Source organism: Cyanistes caeruleus, chromosome 27 (genome assembly GCF_971803275.1).
Source record: "Cyanistes caeruleus chromosome 27, bCyaCae1.hap1.1, whole genome shotgun sequence".
In the NCBI taxonomy this organism is placed as follows: domain Eukaryota; kingdom Metazoa; phylum Chordata; class Aves; order Passeriformes; family Paridae; genus Cyanistes; species Cyanistes caeruleus.
The window spans coordinates 1,905,955-1,930,952 of NC_141727.1; the positions used below are offsets into that span (position 1 = coordinate 1,905,955).

General features: G+C 56.2%; 5 protein-coding genes and 5 pseudogenes across 5 annotated transcripts; all 10 read left to right on the top strand.

Moving 5' to 3' along the window:
• Nucleotides 1-157: 157 nt before the first annotated feature.
• LOC147649139 (feather keratin Cos2-2-like) lies at nucleotides 158-1,493 on the top strand. The gene has a single exon (XM_086864408.1). The coding sequence runs from the start codon at nucleotides 794-796 to the stop codon at nucleotides 1,175-1,177; it is 384 nt and encodes a 127-aa protein (XP_086720534.1). The 5' UTR covers nucleotides 158-793; the 3' UTR covers nucleotides 1,178-1,493.
• A 1,726-nt stretch (nucleotides 1,494-3,219) lies between these two features.
• Nucleotides 3,220-3,835, top strand: LOC147649140 (feather keratin Cos2-2 pseudogene; annotated as a pseudogene).
• Nucleotides 3,836-5,930: 2,095 nt separating this feature from the next.
• LOC147649141 (feather keratin Cos2-2-like) lies at nucleotides 5,931-6,301 on the top strand. Its single transcript, XM_086864409.1, has one exon. It carries the CDS (start codon nucleotides 5,972-5,974, stop codon nucleotides 6,299-6,301), a length of 330 nt encoding a protein of 109 aa, XP_086720535.1. The 5' UTR covers nucleotides 5,931-5,971.
• A 2,016-nt stretch (nucleotides 6,302-8,317) lies between these two features.
• LOC147649142 (feather keratin Cos1-1/Cos1-3/Cos2-1 pseudogene) lies at nucleotides 8,318-8,951 on the top strand (annotated as a pseudogene).
• A 1,446-nt stretch (nucleotides 8,952-10,397) lies between these two features.
• Nucleotides 10,398-11,733, top strand: LOC147649143 (feather keratin Cos2-2-like). The gene has a single exon (XM_086864461.1). It carries the CDS (start codon nucleotides 11,034-11,036, stop codon nucleotides 11,415-11,417), a length of 384 nt encoding a protein of 127 aa, XP_086720587.1. The 5' UTR covers nucleotides 10,398-11,033; the 3' UTR covers nucleotides 11,418-11,733.
• A 1,707-nt stretch (nucleotides 11,734-13,440) lies between these two features.
• On the top strand, nucleotides 13,441-14,075 carry LOC147649144 (feather keratin Cos2-2 pseudogene; annotated as a pseudogene).
• A 2,095-nt stretch (nucleotides 14,076-16,170) lies between these two features.
• LOC147649145 (feather keratin Cos2-2-like) lies at nucleotides 16,171-16,604 on the top strand. The gene has a single exon (XM_086864278.1). It carries the CDS (start codon nucleotides 16,212-16,214, stop codon nucleotides 16,539-16,541), a length of 330 nt encoding a protein of 109 aa, XP_086720404.1. The 5' UTR covers nucleotides 16,171-16,211; the 3' UTR covers nucleotides 16,542-16,604.
• Nucleotides 16,605-18,544: 1,940 nt separating this feature from the next.
• LOC147649146 (feather keratin Cos2-2 pseudogene) lies at nucleotides 18,545-19,178 on the top strand (annotated as a pseudogene).
• Nucleotides 19,179-20,624: 1,446 nt separating this feature from the next.
• LOC111944605 (feather keratin Cos2-2-like) lies at nucleotides 20,625-21,707 on the top strand. Its single transcript, XM_023947325.2, has one exon. It carries the CDS (start codon nucleotides 21,261-21,263, stop codon nucleotides 21,642-21,644), a length of 384 nt encoding a protein of 127 aa, XP_023803093.1. The 5' UTR covers nucleotides 20,625-21,260; the 3' UTR covers nucleotides 21,645-21,707.
• Nucleotides 21,708-23,647: 1,940 nt separating this feature from the next.
• On the top strand, nucleotides 23,648-24,281 carry LOC147649147 (feather keratin Cos2-2 pseudogene; annotated as a pseudogene).
• The last annotated feature ends 717 nt before the right edge of the window (nucleotides 24,282-24,998 follow it).

A 24,998-nucleotide genomic window follows, 5' to 3' on the forward strand; every position in this document is an offset into this window, starting at 1 on the left:
GGTGAGGAAAAGACTGGAGGGCTGGCAGCAGGTGAGGCCCTTCCAGTCATCAGGAATTACAAAAATCTGGCAGCATGATAAATCTGCACCAGAATGCCCCAGGCTGGCATCACCTGCCTCCTCAGGATCCCTTCTGCACAGACTTCATGACCTCTGACCACACTGACACATCCGTGCCCCCAGGAAACCTGGGATCTCACATGCCAGCACTCCAAAGAGATGTCTTTGAGAAAACAGCAATGATTCCTGAAGCCAGGAACTGCAAAGTCATTGTAGAGGGAAACAGCAACACATGACATAGCATTCCCTGAGATCTTTCCATTCATTTGGCTCATACAGGGATTTCCTCACTTATTCAGCAAGGAATGTGGGCCCTGAGGCAGTGTGGGGCCAGGATAAAAGGCAGCCTAACAGGTGGCTCTCTCAACCACTTCTGTCTCCTCCTTCTCCTTGGGAAACAGGTGAGTTGCAAGTCCCTTTCTCCTGCACCCTCTCGAGGACAGCACTGAGCTTTCCAGCCCTTGTTCCTGCTCCTTCTTCTTCTGGGGCTGTTCTGCCTTGGTGGCGGAGGTGTGGGCAGAGGGAAGGCCGTGTGTTCTGGCCAGAGGCTGAGGCTGGGCTGAGGTGCTGATTTTCATGCAGGTTGGGCAGGAGCATGGCTGGGCCAGGCTGAGCTCGGAAGGAGCGAGCTGGGCTCAGGCAAAGGATCCCCAGTTTGGGGCGGCACAGCCTGGAGCTCCACGGGCAGCAGGGGCCTTGTCTTGCTGGGGGTGCTTTGCGGGCTGTGTCTCAGATGTGCGTGTGCTCTGCTCCCTCCCTGCGCCAGGTGCAGCGCCAGGCTCCAGACATGTCCTGCCCTGAGAAGTGCCAGCAGTGCCAGCCCTGCAACCCTTGCTGCCAGTCCTGCGGCCCCTGCCCGCTGGCCAGCAGCTGCAATGAGTGCTGTGTCAGGCAGTGCCAGAGCTCCCATGTCGTCATTGAGCCGCCTGCTGTGCTGGTGACCCTGCCCGGCCCCATCCTCAGCTCCTTCCCACAGAACACCGCCGTGGGATCCTCCACCTCCGCTGCCGTTGGCAGCATCCTCAGCTCTGAGGGAGTGCCCATCAGCTCCGGGGGCTTTGACATCTCCTGCATCACCAACTGCTACGGTGGCAGCAGATGTTGTCGTCCTTGCTAAAGACGCTGCCGCCAATATCCTTGGGCCAGAACCTCCAAGACCTCACAACATGGAGCTGGAATGAAGTCAGAAATTTAAGACATTGGATTTAGAGCTTTGCACTAGTGTTTCCTTCTCCTCGTGCTCTCATTTTCCTGTTCCATTCCTTTCCTGTCACCGCCACTCATGGACGGCCTAGTGAGACCTCTTGCACTTTTCTCCTCTGCAGGCCAGGACGTCAGGAATCACTGGGGCGTCATAGTGGCTGCTCCTGGTGCCCTCTGTGAGCCTCCTCCTTTTCTTCTTTTGACTCAATAAAATAGTTTTTGCATTCAAACCTTGGCTTCTGATTTCCCCCTCTTTCTGTGACATCACTTGCGGATTTGCGATGAGAAACAAGGTGGAGGAATCCCAGCATTACAATCCCTGCCCTGCAACTATCCATGTTCCCTTTTCCCTTGGAGCTGGGAAAGATGTCCCTCTGTCTGAGGGTGCTGAGGCATTGTAATACCTTGCCCAGAAAGGTTTTGGATGCCTCAAGGCGGGAAGTGTGCAAGAGCAGGCTGGACACAGCTTTCAGCAAGCCGCTTTAGTGGCTGGCATCAGTGCCCATCTGTTGAGGGCAGGAGGAGTGGAAAGAACTGCCCTTGAACTTGCCTTCCAGCCCAAAGCATTGCCAATGAAATCTGCCTGCAGAGAGACATCAGCAGTGTGACAAATGTGCTCCGTGTTGGGCTGGACTGAGTCCCCTCTGCACACAGGTGGAGATGACTCGGGCAGACATGGCAGGAGCCACTGCACTCTTCTCACAGAGCCCATTCCTGCAGCCTTACTTACAAAGTTTGCCTTTGTGAGCCACCAGGACACATGAGGAAGGCCTGCAGCCAGGGAAGTGGCCAGCCCCTACTTCCTGTGGGAAGGAGGAGATGAAATCCTTTTCTTTTTCCCAGTGTATTTCCACATGCAGAAGCTCTCACATTTGCTTGAGCAAACTGACTTCTACCAAGCTTCAAGTTGGTTTCTGGTTTGCTTTATTTTATCTTCTCTGCCCAGAGGAGGAAGGGGATGGATAGAGCGCCTTGCGGGGCACCATCCGTCCAGCCAAGCTCCACCGGGCACAGCTGGTAATCCAGCCCGGGGCAAGAGCAGGAAGGAGCTGCAGAAACGGGCCAGGGACTGTTGGCCAAAGGCACATGTAGTAGAGGGGAAAGCAGACCACCAAGGATACCTGATGTCCCTAATGCACTTGCAGAATGGGCCAGGCAAACAGGCTGCACGTCAAAACTCATGGGATGTCCCCGAGAGGTGAGGGAGAGATGGGCAGGTATACAGGAAGAATGAGAGTGATGCCCTGAGAATTTTGCCACAAAGAAAACCACAGGAATGCCACGGGTTTGTGTCATGTGCCTGCATGGAATGCTACCAGAGCATGATGCGAGCATTCGGCCTACTGTGACGTGGTTATATCCTGGAAATTCTTGGGCCTCTCATCATGGCCCTCAACAGAACTCTCCAGATAGGAACGCAGACGGCAGAAGCCAGGAAATAGAGGCCGCAGTGCAGGAAACCAGGACACAGCCCCTACCATTAGCTGGGATGGTGCACATTTGACATGAGCTGGTCAGAAAATTATGCCTTCCACAAAGGTGCCTCTGGGCCTGAGGCAGGGCAGGACTGCTATAAAAGGCAGCCCAAGTCTCTGCTCTCTCATCCACTTCTCTCACCTCCTTCTCCTCAGGAATCCTCAGGTGAGTGCAAAGATCCTGCTCCTGCTGCTTCAAGAGGAGCCCTTTCCTGGCTGTAGGTCTCAGCTGAGACGGGATTTGGGAGCACAGGGCTGGGAGCTGCTTCTGCTGGGAGAGGGCAAGGGAGACAAGGTCTTGTGCAGACAGTGAGAGGCTTGCACTTGGCTGAGGTGGCTCCTGGGCTTTGAGCTGGGCACTGCAATGTGGGCCAGGAGCTGCCTTGGCTGCAGGGTGTTTGGGTGCAGTGCTGCTCCTCATGTGTCCCCACTTTCTCCTTCTGCCTGCCCTCTGCACCAGGTGCACCTGTGACCCCGAGCCATGTCCTGCTGCAAGCCCTGCGACCCTTGCTGCCAGCCCTGCGGCCCCTGCCCGCTGGCCAGCAGCTGCAATGAGTGCTGTGTCAGGCAGTGCCAGAGCTCCCATGTCGTCATTGAGCCGCCTGCTGTGCTGGTGACCCTGCCCGGCCCCGTCCTCAGCTCCTTCCCACAGAACACCGCCGTGGGATCCTCCACCTCTGCTGCCGTTGGCAACATCCTCAGCTCTGGCGGAGTGCCCATCAGCTCCGGGGGCTTTGACATCTCCTGCATCACCAACTGCTATGGCAGCAGATGTTGTCCCCCCTGCTAAATCTGCTGGCAACTTCCTTGGGCCAGAACCTCCCCGACCTCACAACGTGGAGCTGCACTGAAGATGGATCTTAGGCAGAATGGATTTGTGCCCTTGGTTTACTGTTATTTTCTTCAACGCTCTTCCCTTCTCTTCCCTTCCTCTCAGCACCACCCAATGCCAGCCCAGTGGGACCTGTTTGCCTCCCTCTGTCCCTCTTCAGGACAGGCAAATGGACACTCCCACTGCACTCCAGTGGCTGCTCCTGTGTCCTCTTGGATCTACCTCCTTTTCTTCCTTAGAATCAATAAAATACTTTTGCATCCAATCCTGGCCCTCAGCTTCCTCCTTCCTTGTGTGCAAAGGAACTCTTGAACTCAGCTCACGACAAAAGGTGGAGGCAGCCGAGCGTGGTGACTCCATAGTGGAGTTTCCTTTCTACCTCTTCCATTGGAGGTCACAAACCCTGTCTTCCCCAAAAGAGCTTCCAATCAGGAGAAGATGATGTCAGAAGGTCACACATGAGGGAATGGGAAACAGCAGTGCCTGGGTATGCTCCACAGCCCCCTCTCTTTACACACCTCCCTCACATTAGATTTCTGCTCAGCTTCCAACCACACAGACGGAGCTCAGGTATTTTATGGGATCGACTCAGCGGGAGGACAGAACCAAAACTATCCTCCCACTGTGTTGGAGGCTGCCACTCCTTCACCTTCAGCGTGTGGGAGAGGAAAAGCTCTGCCATTTTCCAGCCTCCACCTCCCAGACACAGTCAAAAGTTTGTGTCCACGTGCTTCGTTCTCTCTGACATCATCATTTTCCCATAGCTCCTGGCTCAGGACAAAGGCCACGGGACTCCCCCATCCCCACAGAGCCACCAGAACCCTGGAACCTCAAAGCCTCTCCAGGAGGCTGGAGCAAGGAGCCTGGGAAACGGCTCCGTGCCACAAGGCTGCATGGACATGGCATCAAAGGGATGGCCTGGGTTGGGGATTGTCGTCGGTGAGACGGGAGTGCCGTGGGCCTCTCCAGGCTCCTGCAGGTCAGGAGGTGGGGCTGAGTGTGTGTGAGTGCTTGGCTCTGCTGGGCAGGGCAGTCGCTGTGGGGCTTGCAAGGGGTGGGCTGAGAGGCCAGCTCAGGCACAGCTGTGGGCACCCACAGGGGCACTGGCACATTGCCAGCCTGCCCAGGTGTGCACAGAGATGAGCCCAGACGCACAGAGCCCAGCACACGGGCACAGGCACACGGCCACGGGGGCTGCACACAAGTGCCCTGCCCTGAGCACAACCATCCCCGTGCAGGCCACAGGCTCTCCGGGGCTGTTCCCACGAGAGCACAAGCACAGGGATGTGCCGACACTCGCACACGCCGGGCCACAGCCACACTCCCACGCGCAGCATTGCACGGGAGCACATGGGGCAGAGGCCATAGGAAGGGATGTGACTGAGGAGATGATGGGGAGTTCCTGTCCACAGCAAATTCGGAGCACACACAGCAGGACAGCTGCTCAGGCTGCAGTGCCACAGGCGCCTCAAGGATTGTGCAGGAAAAGGAGGAGGAGTAGGAGGGCAAAGAGTTTTGATTCAGATGACAAATCATCATGTGGAGCCGTTAGGTGGTGAGGAAAAGACTGGAGGGCTGGCAGCAGGTGAGGCCCTTCCAGTCATCAGGAATTACAAAAATCTGGCAGCATGATAAATCTGCACCAGAATGCCCCAGGCTGGCATCACCTGCCTCCTCAGGATCCCTTCTGCACTGACTTCATGACCTCTGACCACACTGACACATCCGTGCCCCCAGGAAACCTGGGATCTCACATGCCAGCACTCCAAAGAGATGTCTTTGAGAAAACAGCAATGATTCCTGAAGCCAGGAACTGCAAAGTCATTGTAGAGGGAAACAGCAACACATGACATAGCATTCCCTGAGATCTTTCCATTCATTTGGCTCATACAGGGATTTCCTCACTTATTCAGCAAGGAATGTGGGCCCTGAGGCAGTGTGGGGCCAGGATAAAAGGCAGCCTAACAGGTGGCTCTCTCAACCACTTCTGTCTCCTCCTTCTCCTTGGGAAACAGGTGAGTTGCAAGTCCCTTTCTCCTGCACCCTCTCGAGGACAGCACTGAGCTTTCCAGCCCTTGTTCCTGCTCCTTCTTCTTCTGGGGCTGTTCTGCCTTGGTGGCGGAGGTGTGGGCAGAGGGAAGGCCGTGTGTTCTGGCCAGAGGCTGAGGCTGGGCTGAGGTGCTGATTTTCATGCAGGTTGGGCAGGAGCATGGCTGGGCCAGGCTGAGCTCGGAAGGAGCGAGCTGGGCTCAGGCAAAGGATCCCCAGTTTGGGGCGGCACAGCCTGGAGCTCCACGGGCAGCAGGGGCCTTGTCTTGCTGGGGGTGCTTTGCGGGCTGTGTCTCAGATGTGCGTGTGCTCTGCTCCCTCCCTGCGCCAGGCGCAGCGCCAGGCTCCAGACATGTCCTGCCCTGAGAAGTGCCAGCAGTGCCAGCCCTGCAACCCTTGCTGCCAGTCCTGCGGCCCCTGCCCGCTGGCCAGCAGCTGCAATGAGTGCTGTGTCAGGCAGTGCCAGAGCTCCCATGTCGTCATTGAGCCGCCTGCTGTGCTGGTGACCCTGCCCGGCCCCATCCTCAGCTCCTTCCCACAGAACACCGCCGTGGGATCCTCCACCTCCGCTGCCGTTGGCAGCATCCTCAGCTCTGAGGGAGTGCCCATCAGCTCCGGGGGCTTTGACATCTCCTGCATCACCAACTGCTACGGTGGCAGCAGATGTTGTCGTCCTTGCTAAAGACGCTGCCGCCAATATCCTTGGGCCAGAACCTCCAAGACCTCACAACATGGAGCTGGAATGAAGTCAGAAACTTAAGACATTGGATTTAGAGCTTTGCACTAGTGTTTCCTTCTCCTCGTGCTCTCATTTTCCTGTTCCATTCCTTTCCTGTCACCGCCACTCATGGACGGCCTAGTGAGACCTCTTGCACTTTTCTCCTCTGCAGGCCAGGACGTCAGGAATCACTGGGGCGTCATAGTGGCTGCTCCTGGTGCCCTCTGTGAGCCTCCTCCTTTTCTTCTTTTGACTCAATAAAATAGTTTTTGCATTCAAACCTTGGCTTCTGATTTCCCCCTCTTTCTGTGACATCACTTGCGGATTTGCGATGAGAAACAAGGTGGAGGAATCCCAGCATTACAATCCCTGCCCTGCAACTATCCATGTTCCCTTTTCCCTTGGAGCTGGGAAAGATGTCCCTCTGTCTGAGGGTGCTGAGGCATTGTAATACCTTGCCCAGAAAGGTTTTGGATGCCTCAAGGCGGGAAGTGTGCAAGAGCAGGCTGGACACAGCTTTCAGCAAGCCGCTTTAGTGGCTGGCATCAGTGCCCATCTGTTGAGGGCAGGAGGAGTGGAAAGAACTGCCCTTGAACTTGCCTTCCAGCCCAAAGCATTGCCAATGAAATCTGCCTGCAGAGAGACATCAGCAGTGTGACAAATGTGCTCCGTGTTGGGCTGGACTGAGTCCCCTCTGCACACAGGTGGAGATGACTCAGGCAGACATGGCAGGAGCCACTGCACTCTTCTCACAGAGCCCATTCCTGCAGCCTTACTTACAAAGTTTGCCTTTGTGAGCCACCAGGACACATGAGGAAGGCCTGCAGCCAGGGAAGTGGCCAGCCCCTACTTCCTGTGGGAAGGAGGAGATGAAATCCTTTTCTTTTTCCCAGTGTATTTCCACATGCAGAAGCTCTCACATTTGCTTGAGCAAACTGACTTCTACCAAGCTTCAAGTTGGTTTCTGGTTTGCTTTATTTTATCTTCTCTGCCCAGAGGAGGAAGGGGATGGATAGAGCGCCTTGCGGGGCACCATCCGTCCAGCCAAGCTCCACCGGGCACAGCTGGTAATCCAGCCCGGGGCAAGAGCAGGAAGGAGCTGCAGAAACGGGCCAGGGACTGTTGGCCAAAGGCACATGCAGTAGAGGGGAAAGCAGACCACCAAGGATACCTGATGTCCCTAATGCACTTGCAGAATGGGCCAGGCAAACAGGCTGCACTCATGGGATGTCCCCGAGAGGTGAGGGAGAGATGGGCAGGTATACAGGAAGAATGAGAGTGATGCCCTGAGAATTTTGCCACAAAGAAAACCACAGGAATGCCACGGGTTTGTGTCATGTGCCTGCATGGAATGCTACCAGAGCATGATGCGAGCATTCGGCCTACTGTGACGTGGTTATATCCTGGAAATTCTTGGGCCTCTCATCATGGCCCTCAACAGAACTCTCCAGATAGGAACGCAGACGGCAGAAGCCAGGAAATAGAGGCCGCAGTGCAGGAAACCAGGACACAGCCCCTACCATTAGCTGGGATGGTGCACATTTGACATGAGCTGGTCAGAAAATTATGCCTTCCACAAAGGTGCCTCTGGGCCTGAGGCAGGGCAGGACTGCTATAAAAGGCAGTCCAAGTCTCTGCTCTCTCATCCACTTCTCTCACCTCCTTCTCCTCAGGAATCCTCAGGTGAGTGCGAAGATCCTGCTCCTGCTGCTTCAAGAGGAGCCCTTTCCTGGCTGTAGGTCTCAGCTGAGACGGGATTTGGGAGCACAGGGCTGGGAGCTGCTTCTGCTGGGAGAGGGCAAGGGAGACAAGGTCTTGTGCAGACAGTGAGAGGCTTGCACTTGGCTGAGTTGGCTCCTGGGCTTTGAGCTGGGCACTGCAATGTGGGCCAGGAGCTGCCTTGGCTGCAGGGTGTTTGGGTGCAGTGCTGCTTCTCATGTGTCCCCACTTTCTCCTTCTGCCTGCCCTCTGCACCAGGTGCACCTGTGACCCCGAGCCATGTCCTGCTGCCGGCCCTGCGACCCTTGCTGCCAGCCCTGCGGCCCCTGCCCGCTGGGCAGCAGCTGCAATGAGTGCTGTGTCAGGCAGTGCCAGAGCTCCCATGTCGTCATTGAGCCGCCTGCTGTGCTGGTGACCCTGCCCGGCCCCATCCTCAGCTCCTTCCCACAGAACACCGCCGTGGGATCCTCCACCTCCGCTGCCGTTGGCAACATCCTCAGCTGTGGCGGAGTGCCCATCAGCTCCGGGGGCTTTGACATCTCCTGCATCACCAACTGCTATGGCAGCAGATGTTGTCCCCCCTGCTAAATCTGCTGGCAACTTCCTTGGGCCAGAACCTCCCCGACCTCACAACGTGGAGCTGCACTGAAGATGGATCTTAGGCAGAATGGATTTGTGCCCTTGGTTTACTGTTATTTTCTTCAACGCTCTTCCCTTCTCTTCCCTTCCTCTCAGCACCACCCAATGCCAGCCCAGTGGGACCTGTTTGCCTCCCTCTGTCCCTCTTCAGGACAGGCAAATGGACACTCCCACTGCACTCCAGTGGCTGCTCCTGTGTCCTCTTGGATCTACCTCCTTTTCTTCCTTAGAATCAATAAAATACTTTTGCATCCAATCCTGGCCCTCAGCTTCCTCCTTCCTTGTGTGCAAAGGAACTCTTGAACTCAGCTCACGACAAAAGGTGGAGGCAGCCGAGCGTGGCGACTCCATAGTGGAGTTTCCTTTCTACCTCTTCCATTGGAGGTCACAAACCCTGTCTTCCCCAAAAGAGCTTCCAATCAGGAGAAGATGATGTCAGAAGGTCACACATGAGGGAATGGGAAACAGCAGTGCCTGGGTATGCTCCACAGCCCCCTCTCTTTACACACCTCCCTCACATTAGATTTCTGCTCAGCTTCCAACCACACAGACGGAGCTCAGGTGTTTCATGGGATCGACTCAGCGGGAGGACAGAACCAAAACTATCCTCCCACTGTGTTGGAGGCTGCCACTCCTTCACCTTCAGCGTGTGGGAGAGGAAAAGCTCTGCCATTTTCCAGCCTCCACCTCCCAGACACAGTCAAAAGTTTGTGTCCACGTGCTTCGTTCTCTCTGACATCATCATTTTCCCATAGCTCCTGGCTCAGGACAAAGGCCACGGGACTCCCCCATCCCCACAGAGCCACCAGAACCCTGGAACCTCAAAGCCTCTCCAGGAGGCTGGAGCAAGGAGCCTGGGAAACGGCTCCGTGCCACAAGGCTGCATGGACATGGCATCAAAGGGATGGCCTGGGTTGGGGATTGTCGTCGGTGAGACGGGAGTGCCGTGGGCCTCTCCAGGCTCCTGCAGGTCAGGAGGTGGGGCTGAGTGTGTGTGAGTGCTTGGCTCTGCTGGGCAGGGCAGTCGCTGTGGGGCTTGCAAGGGGTGGGCTGAGAGGCCAGCTCAGGCACAGCTGTGGGCACCCACAGGGGCACTGGCACATTGCCAGCCTGCCCAGGTGTGCACAGAGATGAGCCCAGACGCACAGAGCCCAGCACACGGGCACAGGCACACGGCCACGGGGGCTGCACACAAGTGCCCTGCCCTGAGCACAACCATCCCCGTGCAGGCCACAGGCTCTCCGGGGCTGTTCCCACGAGAGCACAAGCACAGGGATGTGCCGACACTCGCACACGCCGGGCCACAGCCACACTCCCACGCGCAGCATTGCACGGGAGCACATGGGGCAGAGGCCATAGGAAGGGATGTGACTGAGGAGATGATGGGGAGTTCCTGTCCACAGCAAATTCGGAGCACACACAGCAGGACAGCTGCTCAGGCTGCAGTGCCACAGGCGCCTCAAGGATTGTGCAGGAAAAGGAGGAGGAGTAGGAGGGCAAAGAGTTTTGATTCAGATGACAAATCATCATGTGGAGCCGTTAGGTGGTGAGGAAAAGACTGGAGGGCTGGCAGCAGGTGAGGCCCTTCCAGTCATCAGGAATTACAAAAATCTGGCAGCATGATAAATCTGCACCAGAATGCCCCAGGCTGGCATCACCTGCCTCCTCAGGATCCCTTCTGCACAGACTTCATGACCTCTGACCACACTGACACATCCGTGCCCCCAGGAAACCTGGGATCTCACATGCCAGCACTCCAAAGAGATGTCTTTGAGAAAACAGCAATGATTCCTGAAGCCAGGAACTGCAAAGTCATTGTAGAGGGAAACAGCAACACATGACATAGCATTCCCTGAGATCTTTCCATTCATTTGGCTCATACAGGGATTTCCTCACTTATTCAGCAAGGAATGTGGGCCCTGAGGCAGTGTGGGGCCAGGATAAAAGGCAGCCTAACAGGTGGCTCTCTCAACCACTTCTGTCTCCTCCTTCTCCTTGGGAAACAGGTGAGTTGCAAGTCCCTTTCTCCTGCACCCTCTCGAGGACAGCACTGAGCTTTCCAGCCCTTGTTCCTGCTCCTTCTTCTTCTGGGGCTGTTCTGCCTTGGTGGCGGAGGTGTGGGCAGAGGGAAGGCCGTGTGTTCTGGCCAGAGGCTGAGGCTGGGCTGAGGTGCTGATTTTCATGCAGGTTGGGCAGGAGCATGGCTGGGCCAGGCTGAGCTCGGAAGGAGCGAGCTGGGCTCAGGCAAAGGATCCCCAGTTTGGGGCGGCACAGCCTGGAGCTCCACGGGCAGCAGGGGCCTTGTCTTGCTGGGGGTGCTTTGCGGGCTGTGTCTCAGATGTGCGTGTGCTCTGCTCCCTCCCTGCGCCAGGTGCAGCGCCAGGCTCCAGACATGTCCTGCCCTGAGAAGTGCCAGCAGTGCCAGCCCTGCAACCCTTGCTGCCAGTCCTGCGGCCCCTGCCCGCTGGCCAGCAGCTGCAATGAGTGCTGTGTCAGGCAGTGCCAGAGCTCCCATGTCGTCATTGAGCCGCCTGCTGTGCTGGTGACCCTGCCCGGCCCCATCCTCAGCTCCTTCCCACAGAACACCGCCGTGGGATCCTCCACCTCCGCTGCCGTTGGCAGCATCCTCAGCTCTGAGGGAGTGCCCATCAGCTCCGGGGGCTTTGACATCTCCTGCATCACCAACTGCTACGGTGGCAGCAGATGTTGTCGTCCTTGCTAAAGACGCTGCCGCCAATATCCTTGGGCCAGAACCTCCAAGACCTCACAACATGGAGCTGGAATGAAGTCAGAAATTTAAGACATTGGATTTAGAGCTTTGCACTAGTGTTTCCTTCTCCTCGTGCTCTCATTTTCCTGTTCCATTCCTTTCCTGTCACCGCCACTCATGGACGGCCTAGTGAGACCTCTTGCACTTTTCTCCTCTGCAGGCCAGGACGTCAGGAATCACTGGGGCGTCATAGTGGCTGCTCCTGGTGCCCTCTGTGAGCCTCCTCCTTTTCTTCTTTTGACTCAATAAAATAGTTTTTGCATTCAAACCTTGGCTTCTGATTTCCCCCTCTTTCTGTGACATCACTTGCGGATTTGCGATGAGAAACAAGGTGGAGGAATCCCAGCATTACAATCCCTGCCCTGCAACTATCCATGTTCCCTTTTCCCTTGGAGCTGGGAAAGATGTCCCTCTGTCTGAGGGTGCTGAGGCATTGTAATACCTTGCCCAGAAAGGTTTTGGATGCCTCAAGGCGGGAAGTGTGCAAGAGCAGGCTGGACACAGCTTTCAGCAAGCCGCTTTAGTGGCTGGCATCAGTGCCCATCTGTTGAGGGCAGGAGGAGTGGAAAGAACTGCCCTTGAACTTGCCTTCCAGCCCAAAGCATTGCCAATGAAATCTGCCTGCAGAGAGACATCAGCAGTGTGACAAATGTGCTCCGTGTTGGGCTGGACTGAGTCCCCTCTGCACACAGGTGGAGATGACTCGGGCAGACATGGCAGGAGCCACTGCACTCTTCTCACAGAGCCCATTCCTGCAGCCTTACTTACAAAGTTTGCCTTTGTGAGCCACCAGGACACATGAGGAAGGCCTGCAGCCAGGGAAGTGGCCAGCCCCTACTTCCTGTGGGAAGGAGGAGATGAAATCCTTTTCTTTTTCCCAGTGTATTTCCACATGCAGAAGCTCTCACATTTGCTTGAGCAAACTGACTTCTACCAAGCTTCAAGTTGGTTTCTGGTTTGCTTTATTTTATCTTCTCTGCCCAGAGGAGGAAGGGGATGGATAGAGCGCCTTGCGGGGCACCATCCGTCCAGCCAAGCTCCACCGGGCACAGCTGGTAATCCAGCCCGGGGCAAGAGCAGGAAGGAGCTGCAGAAACGGGCCAGGGACTGTTGGCCAAAGGCACATGTAGTAGAGGGGAAAGCAGACCACCAAGGATACCTGATGTCCCTAATGCACTTGCAGAATGGGCCAGGCAAACAGGCTGCACGTCAAAACTCATGGGATGTCCCCGAGAGGTGAGGGAGAGATGGGCAGGTATACAGGAAGAATGAGAGTGATGCCCTGAGAATTTTGCCACAAAGAAAACCACAGGAATGCCACGGGTTTGTGTCATGTGCCTGCATGGAATGCTACCAGAGCATGATGCGAGCATTCGGCCTACTGTGACGTGGTTATATCCTGGAAATTCTTGGGCCTCTCATCATGGCCCTCAACAGAACTCTCCAGATAGGAACGCAGACGGCAGAAGCCAGGAAATAGAGGCCGCAGTGCAGGAAACCAGGACACAGCCCCTACCATTAGCTGGGATGGTGCACATTTGACATGAGCTGGTCAGAAAATTATGCCTTCCACAAAGGTGCCTCTGGGCCTGAGGCAGGGCAGGACTGCTATAAAAGGCAGCCCAAGTCTCTGCTCTCTCATCCACTTCTCTCACCTCCTTCTCCTCAGGAATCCTCAGGTGAGTGCAAAGATCCTGCTCCTGCTGCTTCAAGAGGAGCCCTTTCCTGGCTGTAGGTCTCAGCTGAGACGGGATTTGGGAGCACAGGGCTGGGAGCTGCTTCTGCTGGGAGAGGGCAAGGGAGACAAGGTCTTGTGCAGACAGTGAGAGGCTTGCACTTGGCTGAGGTGGCTCCTGGGCTTTGAGCTGGGCACTGCAATGTGGGCCAGGAGCTGCCTTGGCTGCAGGGTGTTTGGGTGCAGTGCTGCTCCTCATGTGTCCCCACTTTCTCCTTCTGCCTGCCCTCTGCACCAGGTGCACCTGTGACCCCGAGCCATGTCCTGCTGCAAGCCCTGCGACCCTTGCTGCCAGCCCTGCGGCCCCTGCCCGCTGGCCAGCAGCTGCAATGAGTGCTGTGTCAGGCAGTGCCAGAGCTCCCATGTCGTCATTGAGCCGCCTGCTGTGCTGGTGACCCTGCCCGGCCCCGTCCTCAGCTCCTTCCCACAGAACACCGCCGTGGGATCCTCCACCTCTGCTGCCGTTGGCAACATCCTCAGCTCTGGCGGAGTGCCCATCAGCTCCGGGGGCTTTGACATCTCCTGCATCACCAACTGCTATGGCAGCAGATGTTGTCCCCCCTGCTAAATCTGCTGGCAACTTCCTTGGGCCAGAACCTCCCCGACCTCACAACGTGGAGCTGCACTGAAGATGGATCTTAGGCAGAATGGATTTGTGCCCTTGGTTTACTGTTATTTTCTTCAACGCTCTTCCCTTCTCTTCCCTTCCTCTCAGCACCACCCAATGCCAGCCCAGTGGGACCTGTTTGCCTCCCTCTGTCCCTCTTCAGGACAGGCAAATGGACACTCCCACTGCACTCCAGTGGCTGCTCCTGTGTCCTCTTGGATCTACCTCCTTTTCTTCCTTAGAATCAATAAAATACTTTTGCATCCAATCCTGGCCCTCAGCTTCCTCCTTCCTTGTGTGCAAAGGAACTCTTGAACTCAGCTCACGACAAAAGGTGGAGGCAGCCGAGCGTGGTGACTCCATAGTGGAGTTTCCTTTCTACCTCTTCCATTGGAGGTCACAAACCCTGTCTTCCCCAAAAGAGCTTCCAATCAGGAGAAGATGATGTCAGAAGGTCACACATGAGGGAATGGGAAACAGCAGTGCCTGGGTATGCTCCACAGCCCCCTCTCTTTACACACCTCCCTCACATTAGATTTCTGCTCAGCTTCCAACCACACAGACGGAGCTCAGGTATTTTATGGGATCGACTCAGCGGGAGGACAGAACCAAAACTATCCTCCCACTGTGTTGGAGGCTGCCACTCCTTCACCTTCAGCGTGTGGGAGAGGAAAAGCTCTGCCATTTTCCAGCCTCCACCTCCCAGACACAGTCAAAAGTTTGTGTCCACGTGCTTCGTTCTCTCTGACATCATCATTTTCCCATAGCTCCTGGCTCAGGACAAAGGCCACGGGACTCCCCCATCCCCACAGAGCCACCAGAACCCTGGAACCTCAAAGCCTCTCCAGGAGGCTGGAGCAAGGAGCCTGGGAAACGGCTCCGTGCCACAAGGCTGCATGGACATGGCATCAAAGGGATGGCCTGGGTTGGGGATTGTCGTCGGTGAGACGGGAGTGCCGTGGGCCTCTCCAGGCTCCTGCAGGTCAGGAGGTGGGGCTGAGTGTGTGTGAGTGCTTGGCTCTGCTGGGCAGGGCAGTCGCTGTGGGGCTTGCAAGGGGTGGGCTGAGAGGCCAGCTCAGGCACAGCTGTGGGCACCCACAGGGGCACTGGCACATTGCCAGCCTGCCCAGGTGTGCACAGAGATGAGCCCAGACGCACAGAGCCCAGCACACGGGCACAGGCACACGGCCACGGGGGCTGCACACAAGTGCCCTGCCCTGAGCACAACCATCCCCGTGCAGGCCACAGGCTCTCCGGGGCTGTTCCCACGAGAGCACAAGCACAGGGATGTGCCGACACTCGCACACGCCGGGCCACAGCCACACTCCCACGCGCAGCATTGCACGGGAGCACATGGGGCAGAGGCCATAGGAAGGGATGTGACTGAGGAGATGATGGGGAGTTCCTGTCCACAGCAAATTCGGAGCACACACAGCAGGACAGCTGCTCAGGCTGCAGTGCCACAGGCGCCTCAAGGATTGTGCAGGAAAAGGAGGAGGAGTAGGAGGGCAAAGAGTTTTGATTCAGATGACAAATCATCATGTGGAGCCGTTAGGTGGTGAGGAAAAGACTGGAGGGCTGGCAGCAGGTGAGGCCCTTCCAGTCATCAGGAATTACAAAAATCTGGCAGCATGATAAATCTGCACCAGAATGCCCCAGGCTGGCATCACCTGCCTCCTCAGGATCCCTTCTGCACAGACTTCATGACCTCTGACCACACTGACACATCCGTGCCCCCAGGAAACCTGGGATCTCACATGCCAGCACTCCAAAGAGATGTCTTTGAGAAAACAGCAATGATTCCTGAAGCCAGGAACTGCAAAGTCATTGTAGAGGGAAACAGCAACACATGACATAGCATTCCCTGAGATCTTTCCATTCATTTGGCTCATACAGGGATTTCCTCACTTATTCAGCAAGGAATGTGGGCCCTGAGGCAGTGTGGGGCCAGGATAAAAGGCAGCCTAACAGGTGGCTCTCTCAACCACTTCTGTCTCCTCCTTCTCCTTGGGAAACAGGTGAGTTGCAAGTCCCTTTCTCCTGCACCCTCTCGAGGACAGCACTGAGCTTTCCAGCCCTTGTTCCTGCTCCTTCTTCTTCTGGGGCTGTTCTGCCTTGGTGGCGGAGGTGTGGGCAGAGGGAAGGCCGTGTGTTCTGGCCAGAGGCTGAGGCTGGGCTGAGGTGCTGATTTTCATGCAGGTTGGGCAGGAGCATGGCTGGGCCAGGCTGAGCTCGGAAGGAGCGAGCTGGGCTCAGGCAAAGGATCCCCAGTTTGGGGCGGCACAGCCTGGAGCTCCACGGGCAGCAGGGGCCTTGTCTTGCTGGGGGTGCTTTGCGGGCTGTGTCTCAGATGTGCGTGTGCTCTGCTCCCTCCCTGCGCCAGGCGCAGCGCCAGGCTCCAGACATGTCCTGCCCTGAGAAGTGCCAGCAGTGCCAGCCCTGCAACCCTTGCTGCCAGTCCTGCGGCCCCTGCCCGCTGGCCAGCAGCTGCAATGAGTGCTGTGTCAGGCAGTGCCAGAGCTCCCATGTCGTCATTGAGCCGCCTGCTGTGCTGGTGACCCTGCCCGGCCCCATCCTCAGCTCCTTCCCACAGAACACCGCCGTGGGATCCTCCACCTCCGCTGCCGTTGGCAGCATCCTCAGCTCTGAGGGAGTGCCCATCAGCTCCGGGGGCTTTGACATCTCCTGCATCACCAACTGCTACGGTGGCAGCAGATGTTGTCGTCCTTGCTAAAGACGCTGCCGCCAATATCCTTGGGCCAGAACCTCCAAGACCTCACAACATGGAGCTGGAATGAAGTCAGAAACTTAAGACATTGGATTTAGAGCTTTGCACTAGTGTTTCCTTCTCCTCGTGCTCTCATTTTCCTGTTCCATTCCTTTCCTGTCACCGCCACTCATGGACGGCCTAGTGAGACCTCTTGCACTTTTCTCCTCTGCAGGCCAGGACGTCAGGAATCACTGGGGCGTCATAGTGGCTGCTCCTGGTGCCCTCTGTGAGCCTCCTCCTTTTCTTCTTTTGACTCAATAAAATAGTTTTTGCATTCAAACCTTGGCTTCTGATTTCCCCCTCTTTCTGTGACATCACTTGCGGATTTGCGATGAGAAACAAGGTGGAGGAATCCCAGCATTACAATCCCTGCCCTGCAACTATCCATGTTCCCTTTTCCCTTGGAGCTGGGAAAGATGTCCCTCTGTCTGAGGGTGCTGAGGCATTGTAATACCTTGCCCAGAAAGGTTTTGGATGCCTCAAGGCGGGAAGTGTGCAAGAGCAGGCTGGACACAGCTTTCAGCAAGCCGCTTTAGTGGCTGGCATCAGTGCCCATCTGTTGAGGGCAGGAGGAGTGGAAAGAACTGCCCTTGAACTTGCCTTCCAGCCCAAAGCATTGCCAATGAAATCTGCCTGCAGAGAGACATCAGCAGTGTGACAAATGTGCTCCGTGTTGGGCTGGACTGAGTCCCCTCTGCACACAGGTGGAGATGACTCAGGCAGACATGGCAGGAGCCACTGCACTCTTCTCACAGAGCCCATTCCTGCAGCCTTACTTACAAAGTTTGCCTTTGTGAGCCACCAGGACACATGAGGAAGGCCTGCAGCCAGGGAAGTGGCCAGCCCCTACTTCCTGTGGGAAGGAGGAGATGAAATCCTTTTCTTTTTCCCAGTGTATTTCCACATGCAGAAGCTCTCACATTTGCTTGAGCAAACTGACTTCTACCAAGCTTCAAGTTGGTTTCTGGTTTGCTTTATTTTATCTTCTCTGCCCAGAGGAGGAAGGGGATGGATAGAGCGCCTTGCGGGGCACCATCCGTCCAGCCAAGCTCCACCGGGCACAGCTGGTAATCCAGCCCGGGGCAAGAGCAGGAAGGAGCTGCAGAAACGGGCCAGGGACTGTTGGCCAAAGGCACATGTAGTAGAGGGGAAAGCAGACCACCAAGGATACCTGATGTCCCTAATGCACTTGCAGAATGGGCCAGGCAAACAGGCTGCACGTCTAAACTCATGGGATGTCCCCGAGAGGTGAGGGAGAGATGGGCAGGTATACAGGAAGAATGAGAGTGATGCCCTGAGAATTTTGCCACAAAGAAAACCACGGGTTTGTGTCATGTGCCTGCATGGAATGCTACCAGAGCATGATGCGAGCATTCGGCCTACTGTGACGTGGTTATATCCTGGAAATTCTTGGGCCTCTCATCATGGCCCTCAACAGAACTCTCCAGATAGGAACGCAGACGGCAGAAGCCAGGAAATAGAGGCCGCAGTGCAGGAAACCAGGACACAGCCCCTACCATTAGCTGGGATGGTGCACATTTGACATGAGCTGGTCAGAAAATTATGCCTTCCACAAAGGTGCCTCTGGGCCTGAGGCAGGGCAGGACTGCTATAAAAGGCAGCCCCAGTCTCTGCTCTCTCATCCACTTCTCTCACCTCCTTCTCCTCAGGTGAGTGCGAAGATCCTGCTCCTGCTGCTTCAAGAGCAGTTTTTTCCTGGCTGTAGGTCTCAGCTGAGACAGGATTTGGGAGCACAGGGCTGGGAGCTGCTTCTGCTGGGAGAGGGCAAGGGAGACAGGGTCTTGTGCAGACAGTGAGAGGCTTGCACTTGGCTGAGGTGGCTCCTGGGCTTTGAGCTGGGCACTGCAATGTGGGCCAGGAGCTGCCTTGGCTGCAGGGTGTTTGGGTGCAGTGCTGCTCCTCATGTGTCCCCACTTTCTCCTTCTGCCTGCCCTCTGCACCAGGTGCACCTGTGACCCCGAGCCATGTCCTGCTGCAAGCCCTGCGACCCTTGCTGCCAGCCCTGCGGCCCCTGCCCGCTGGCCAGCAGCTGCAATGAGTGCTGTGTCAGGCAGTGCCAGAGCTCCCATGTCGTCATTGAGCCGCCTGCTGTGCTGGTGACCCTGCCCGGCCCCGTCCTCAGTTCCTTCCCACAGAACACCGCCGTGGGATCCTCCACCTCCGCTGCCGTTGGCAACATCCTCAGCTGTGGTGGAGTGCCCATCAGCTCCGGGGGCTTTGACATCTCCTGCATCACCAACTGCTATGGCAGCAGATGTTGTCCCCCCTGCTAAATCTGCTGGCAACTTCCTTGGGCCAGAACCTCCAAGACCTCACAACGTGGAGCTGCACTGAAGATGGATCTTAGGCAGAATGGATTTGTGCCCTTGGTTTACTGTTATTTTCTTCAACGCTCTTCCCTTCTCTTCCCTTCCTCTCAGCACCACCCAATGCCAGCCCAGTGGGACCTGTTTGCCTCCCTCTGTCCCTCTTCAGGACAGGCAAATGGACACTCCCACTGCACTCCAGTGGCTGCTCCTGTGTCCTCTTGGATCTACCTCCTTTTCTTCCTTAGAATCAATAAAATACTTTTGCATCCAATCCTGGCCCTCAGCTTCCTCCTTCCTTGTGTGCAAAGGAACTCTTGAACTCAGCTCACGACAAAAGGTGGAGGCAGCCGAGCGTGGTGACTCCATAGTGGAGTTTCCTTTCTACCTCTTCCATTGGAGGTCACAAACCCTGTCTTCCCCAAAAGAGCTTCCAATCAGGAGAAGATGATGTCAGAAGGTCACACATGAGGGAATGGGAAACAGCAGTGCCTGGGTATGCTCCACAGCCCCCTCTCTTTACACACCTCCCTCACATTAGATTTCTGCTCAGCTTCCAACCACACAGACGGAGCTCAGGTATTTTATGGGATCGACTCAGCGGGAGGACAGAACCAAAACTATCCTCCCACTGTGTTGGAGGCTGCCACTCCTTCACCTTCAGCGTGTGGGAGAGGAAAAGCTCTGCCATTTTCCAGCCTCCACCTCCCAGACACAGTCAAAAGTTTGTGTCCACGTGCTTCGTTCTCTCTGACATCATCATTTTCCCATAGCTCCTGGCTCAGGACAAAGGCCACGGGACTCCCCCATCCCCACAGAGCCACCAGAACCCTGGAACCTCAAAGCCTCTCCAGGAGGCTGGAGCAAGGAGCCTGGGAAACGGCTCCGTGCCACAAGGCTGCATGGACATGGCATCAAAGGGATGGCCTGGGTTGGGGATTGTCGTCGGTGAGACGGGAGTGCCGTGGGCCTCTCCAGGCTCCTGCAGGTCAGGAGGTGGGGCTGAGTGTGTGTGAGTGCTTGGCTCTGCTGGGCAGGGCAGTCGCTGTGGGGCTTGCAAGGGGTGGGCTGAGAGGCCAGCTCAGGCACAGCTGTGGGCACCCACAGGGGCACTGGCACATTGCCAGCCTGCCCAGGTGTGCACAGAGATGAGCCCAGACGCACAGAGCCCAGCACACGGGCACAGGCACACGGCCACGGGGGCTGCACACAAGTGCCCTGCCCTGAGCACAACCATCCCCGTGCAGGCCACAGGCTCTCCGGGGCTGTTCCCACGAGAGCACAAGCACAGGGATGTGCCGACACTCGCACACGCCGGGCCACAGCCACACTCCCACGCGCAGCATTGCACGGGAGCACATGGGGCAGAGGCCATAGGAAGGGATGTGACTGAGGAGATGATGGGGAGTTCCTGTCCACAGCAAATTCGGAGCACACACAGCAGGACAGCTGCTCAGGCTGCAGTGCCACAGGCGCCTCAAGGATTGTGCAGGAAAAGGAGGAGGAGTAGGAGGGCAAAGAGTTTTGATTCAGATGACAAATCATCATGTGGAGCCGTTAGGTGGTGAGGAAAAGACTGGAGGGCTGGCAGCAGGTGAGGCCCTTCCAGTCATCAGGAATTACAAAAATCTGGCAGCATGATAAATCTGCACCAGAATGCCCCAGGCTGGCATCACCTGCCTCCTCAGGATCCCTTCTTCACAGACTTCATGACCTCTGACCACACTGACACATCCGTGCCCCCAGGAAACCTGGGATCTCACATGCCAGCACTCCAAAGAGATGTCTTTGAGAAAACAGCAATGATTCCTGAAGCCAGGAACTGCAAAGTCATTGTAGAGGGAAACAGCAACACATGACATAGCATTCCCTGAGATCTTTCCATTCATTTGGCTCATACAGGGATTTCCTCACTTATTCAGCAAGGAATGTGGGCCCTGAGGCAGTGTGGGGCCAGGATAAAAGGCAGCCTAACAGGTGGCTCTCTCAACCACTTCTGTCTCCTCCTTCTCCTTGGGAAACAGGTGAGTTGCAAGTCCCTTTCTCCTGCACCCTCTCGAGGACAGCACTGAGCTTTCCAGCCCTTGTTCCTGCTCCTTCTTCTTCTGGGGCTGTTCTGCCTTGGTGGCGGAGGTGTGGGCAGAGGGAAGGCCGTGTGTTCTGGCCAGAGGCTGAGGCTGGGCTGAGGTGCTGATTTTCATGCAGGTTGGGCAGGAGCATGGCTGGGCCAGGCTGAGCTCGGAAGGAGCGAGCTGGGCTCAGGCAAAGGATCCCCAGTTTGGGGCGGCACAGCCTGGAGCTCCACGGGCAGCAGGGGCCTTGTCTTGCTGGGGGTGCTTTGCGGGCTGTGTCTCAGATGTGCGTGTGCTCTGCTCCCTCCCTGCGCCAGGTGCAGCGCCAGGCTCCAGACATGTCCTGCCCTGAGAAGTGCCAGCAGTGCCAGCCCTGCAACCCTTGCTGCCAGTCCTGCGGCCCCTGCCCGCTGGCCAGCAGCTGCAATGAGTGCTGTGTCAGGCAGTGCCAGAGCTCCCATGTCGTCATTGAGCCGCCTGCTGTGCTGGTGACCCTGCCCGGCCCCATCCTCAGCTCCTTCCCACAGAACACCGCCGTGGGATCCTCCACCTCCGCTGCCGTTGGCAGCATCCTCAGCTCTGAGGGAGTGCCCATCAGCTCCGGGGGCTTTGACATCTCCTGCATCACCAACTGCTACGGTGGCAGCAGATGTTGTCGTCCTTGCTAAAGACGCTGCCGCCAATATCCTTGGGCCAGAACCTCCAAGACCTCACAACATGGAGCTGGAATGAAGTCAGAAACTTAAGACATTGGATTTAGAGCTTTGCACTAGTGTTTCCTTCTCCTCGTGCTCTCATTTTCCTGTTCCATTCCTTTCCTGTCACCGCCACTCATGGACGGCCTAGTGAGACCTCTTGCACTTTTCTCCTCTGCAGGCCAGGACGTCAGGAATCACTGGGGCGTCATAGTGGCTGCTCCTGGTGCCCTCTGTGAGCCTCCTCCTTTTCTTCTTTTGACTCAATAAAATAGTTTTTGCATTCAAACCTTGGCTTCTGATTTCCCCCTCTTTCTGTGACATCACTTGCGGATTTGCGATGAGAAACAAGGTGGAGGAATCCCAGCATTACAATCCCTGCCCTGCAACTATCCATGTTCCCTTTTCCCTTGGAGCTGGGAAAGATGTCCCTCTGTCTGAGGGTGCTGAGGCATTGTAATACCTTGCCCAGAAAGGTTTTGGATGCCTCAAGGCGGGAAGTGTGCAAGAGCAGGCTGGACACAGCTTTCAGCAAGCCGCTTTAGTGGCTGGCATCAGTGCCCATCTGTTGAGGGCAGGAGGAGTGGAAAGAACTGCCCTTGAACTTGCCTTCCAGCCCAAAGCATTGCCAATGAAATCTGCCTGCAGAGAGACATCAGCAGTGTGACAAATGTGCTCCGTGTTGGGCTGGACTGAGTCCCCTCTGCACACAGGTGGAGATGACTCAGGCAGACATGGCAGGAGCCACTGCACTCTTCTCACAGAGCCCATTCCTGCAGCCTTACTTACAAAGTTTGCCTTTGTGAGCCACCAGGACACATGAGGAAGGCCTGCAGCCAGGGAAGTGGCCAGCCCCTACTTCCTGTGGGAAGGAGGAGATGAAATCCTTTTCTTTTTCCCAGTGTATTTCCACATGCAGAAGCTCTCACATTTGCTTGAGCAAACTGACTTCTACCAAGCTTCAAGTTGGTTTCTGGTTTGCTTTATTTTATCTTCTCTGCCCAGAGGAGGAAGGGGATGGATAGAGCGCCTTGCGGGGCACCATCCGTCCAGCCAAGCTCCACCGGGCACAGCTGGTAATCCAGCCCGGGGCAAGAGCAGGAAGGAGCTGCAGAAACGGGCCAGGGACTGTTGGCCAAAGGCACATGTAGTAGAGGGGAAAGCAGACCACCAAGGATACCTGATGTCCCTAATGCACTTGCAGAATGGGCCAGGCAAACAGGCTGCACGTCTAAACTCATGGGATGTCCCCGAGAGGTGAGGGAGAGATGGGCAGGTATACAGGAAGAATGAGAGTGATGCCCTGAGAATTTTGCCACAAAGAAAACCACGGGTTTGTGTCATGTGCCTGCATGGAATGCTACCAGAGCATGATGCGAGCATTCGGCCTACTGTGACGTGGTTATATCCTGGAAATTCTTGGGCCTCTCATCATGGCCCTCAACAGAACTCTCCAGATAGGAACGCAGACGGCAGAAGCCAGGAAATAGAGGCCGCAGTGCAGGAAACCAGGACACAGCCCCTACCATTAGCTGGGATGGTGCACATTTGACATGAGCTGGTCAGAAAATTATGCCTTCCACAAAGGTGCCTCTGGGCCTGAGGCAGGGCAGGACTGCTATAAAAGGCAGCCCCAGTCTCTGCTCTCTCATCCACTTCTCTCACCTCCTTCTCCTCAGGTGAGTGCGAAGATCCTGCTCCTGCTGCTTCAAGAGCAGTTTTTTCCTGGCTGTAGGTCTCAGCTGAGACAGGATTTGGGAGCACAGGGCTGGGAGCTGCTTCTGCTGGGAGAGGGCAAGGGAGACAGGGTCTTGTGCAGACAGTGAGAGGCTTGCACTTGGCTGAGGTGGCTCCTGGGCTTTGAGCTGGGCACTGCAATGTGGGCCAGGAGCTGCCTTGGCTGCAGGGTGTTTGGGTGCAGTGCTGCTCCTCATGTGTCCCCACTTTCTCCTTCTGCCTGCCCTCTGCACCAGGTGCACCTGTGACCCCGAGCCATGTCCTGCTGCAAGCCCTGCGACCCTTGCTGCCAGCCCTGCGGCCCCTGCCCGCTGGCCAGCAGCTGCAATGAGTGCTGTGTCAGGCAGTGCCAGAGCTCCCATGTCGTCATTGAGCCGCCTGCTGTGCTGGTGACCCTGCCCGGCCCCGTCCTCAGTTCCTTCCCACAGAACACCGCCGTGGGATCCTCCACCTCCGCTGCCGTTGGCAACATCCTCAGCTGTGGTGGAGTGCCCATCAGCTCCGGGGGCTTTGACATCTCCTGCATCACCAACTGCTATGGCAGCAGATGTTGTCCCCCCTGCTAAATCTGCTGGCAACTTCCTTGGGCCAGAACCTCCAAGACCTCACAACGTGGAGCTGCACTGAAGATGGATCTTAGGCAGAATGGATTTGTGCCCTTGGTTTACTGTTATTTTCTTCAACGCTCTTCCCTTCTCTTCCCTTCCTCTCAGCACCACCCAATGCCAGCCCAGTGGGACCTGTTTGCCTCCCTCTGTCCCTCTTCAGGACAGGCAAATGGACACTCCCACTGCACTCCAGTGGCTGCTCCTGTGTCCTCTTGGATCTACCTCCTTTTCTTCCTTAGAATCAATAAAATACTTTTGCATCCAATCCTGGCCCTCAGCTTCCTCCTTCCTTGTGTGCAAAGGAACTCTTGAACTCAGCTCACGACAAAAGGTGGAGGCAGCCGAGCGTGGTGACTCCATAGTGGAGTTTCCTTTCTACCTCTTCCATTGGAGGTCACAAACCCTGTCTTCCCCAAAAGAGCTTCCAATCAGGAGAAGATGATGTCAGAAGGTCACACATGAGGGAATGGGAAACAGCAGTGCCTGGGTATGCTCCACAGCCCCCTCTCTTTACACACCTCCCTCACATTAGATTTCTGCTCAGCTTCCAACCACACAGACGGAGCTCAGGTATTTTATGGGATCGACTCAGCGGGAGGACAGAACCAAAACTATCCTCCCACTGTGTTGGAGGCTGCCACTCCTTCACCTTCAGCGTGTGGGAGAGGAAAAGCTCTGCCATTTTCCAGCCTCCACCTCCCAGACACAGTCAAAAGTTTGTGTCCACGTGCTTCGTTCTCTCTGACATCATCATTTTCCCATAGCTCCTGGCTCAGGACAAAGGCCACGGGACTCCCCCATCCCCACAGAGCCACCAGAACCCTGGAACCTCAAAGCCTCTCCAGGAGGCTGGAGCAAGGAGCCTGGGAAACGGCTCCGTGCCACAAGGCTGCATGGACATGGCATCAAAGGGATGGCCTGGGTTGGGGATTGTCGTCGGTGAGACGGGAGTGCCGTGGGCCTCTCCAGGCTCCTGCAGGTC

Excerpts from the sequence above, each read along its gene's own strand:
- LOC147649139 (XM_086864408.1), top strand. The coding sequence starts at position 794 with ATGTGCGTGTGCTCTGCTCCCTCCCTGCGCCAGGTGCAGCGCCAGGCT.
- LOC147649141 (XM_086864409.1), top strand. The coding sequence starts at position 5,972 with ATGTCCTGCCCTGAGAAGTGCCAGCAGTGCCAGCCCTGCAACCCTTGC.
- LOC147649143 (XM_086864461.1), top strand. The coding sequence starts at position 11,034 with ATGTGCGTGTGCTCTGCTCCCTCCCTGCGCCAGGTGCAGCGCCAGGCT.
- LOC147649145 (XM_086864278.1), top strand. The coding sequence starts at position 16,212 with ATGTCCTGCCCTGAGAAGTGCCAGCAGTGCCAGCCCTGCAACCCTTGC.
- LOC111944605 (XM_023947325.2), top strand. The coding sequence starts at position 21,261 with ATGTGCGTGTGCTCTGCTCCCTCCCTGCGCCAGGTGCAGCGCCAGGCT.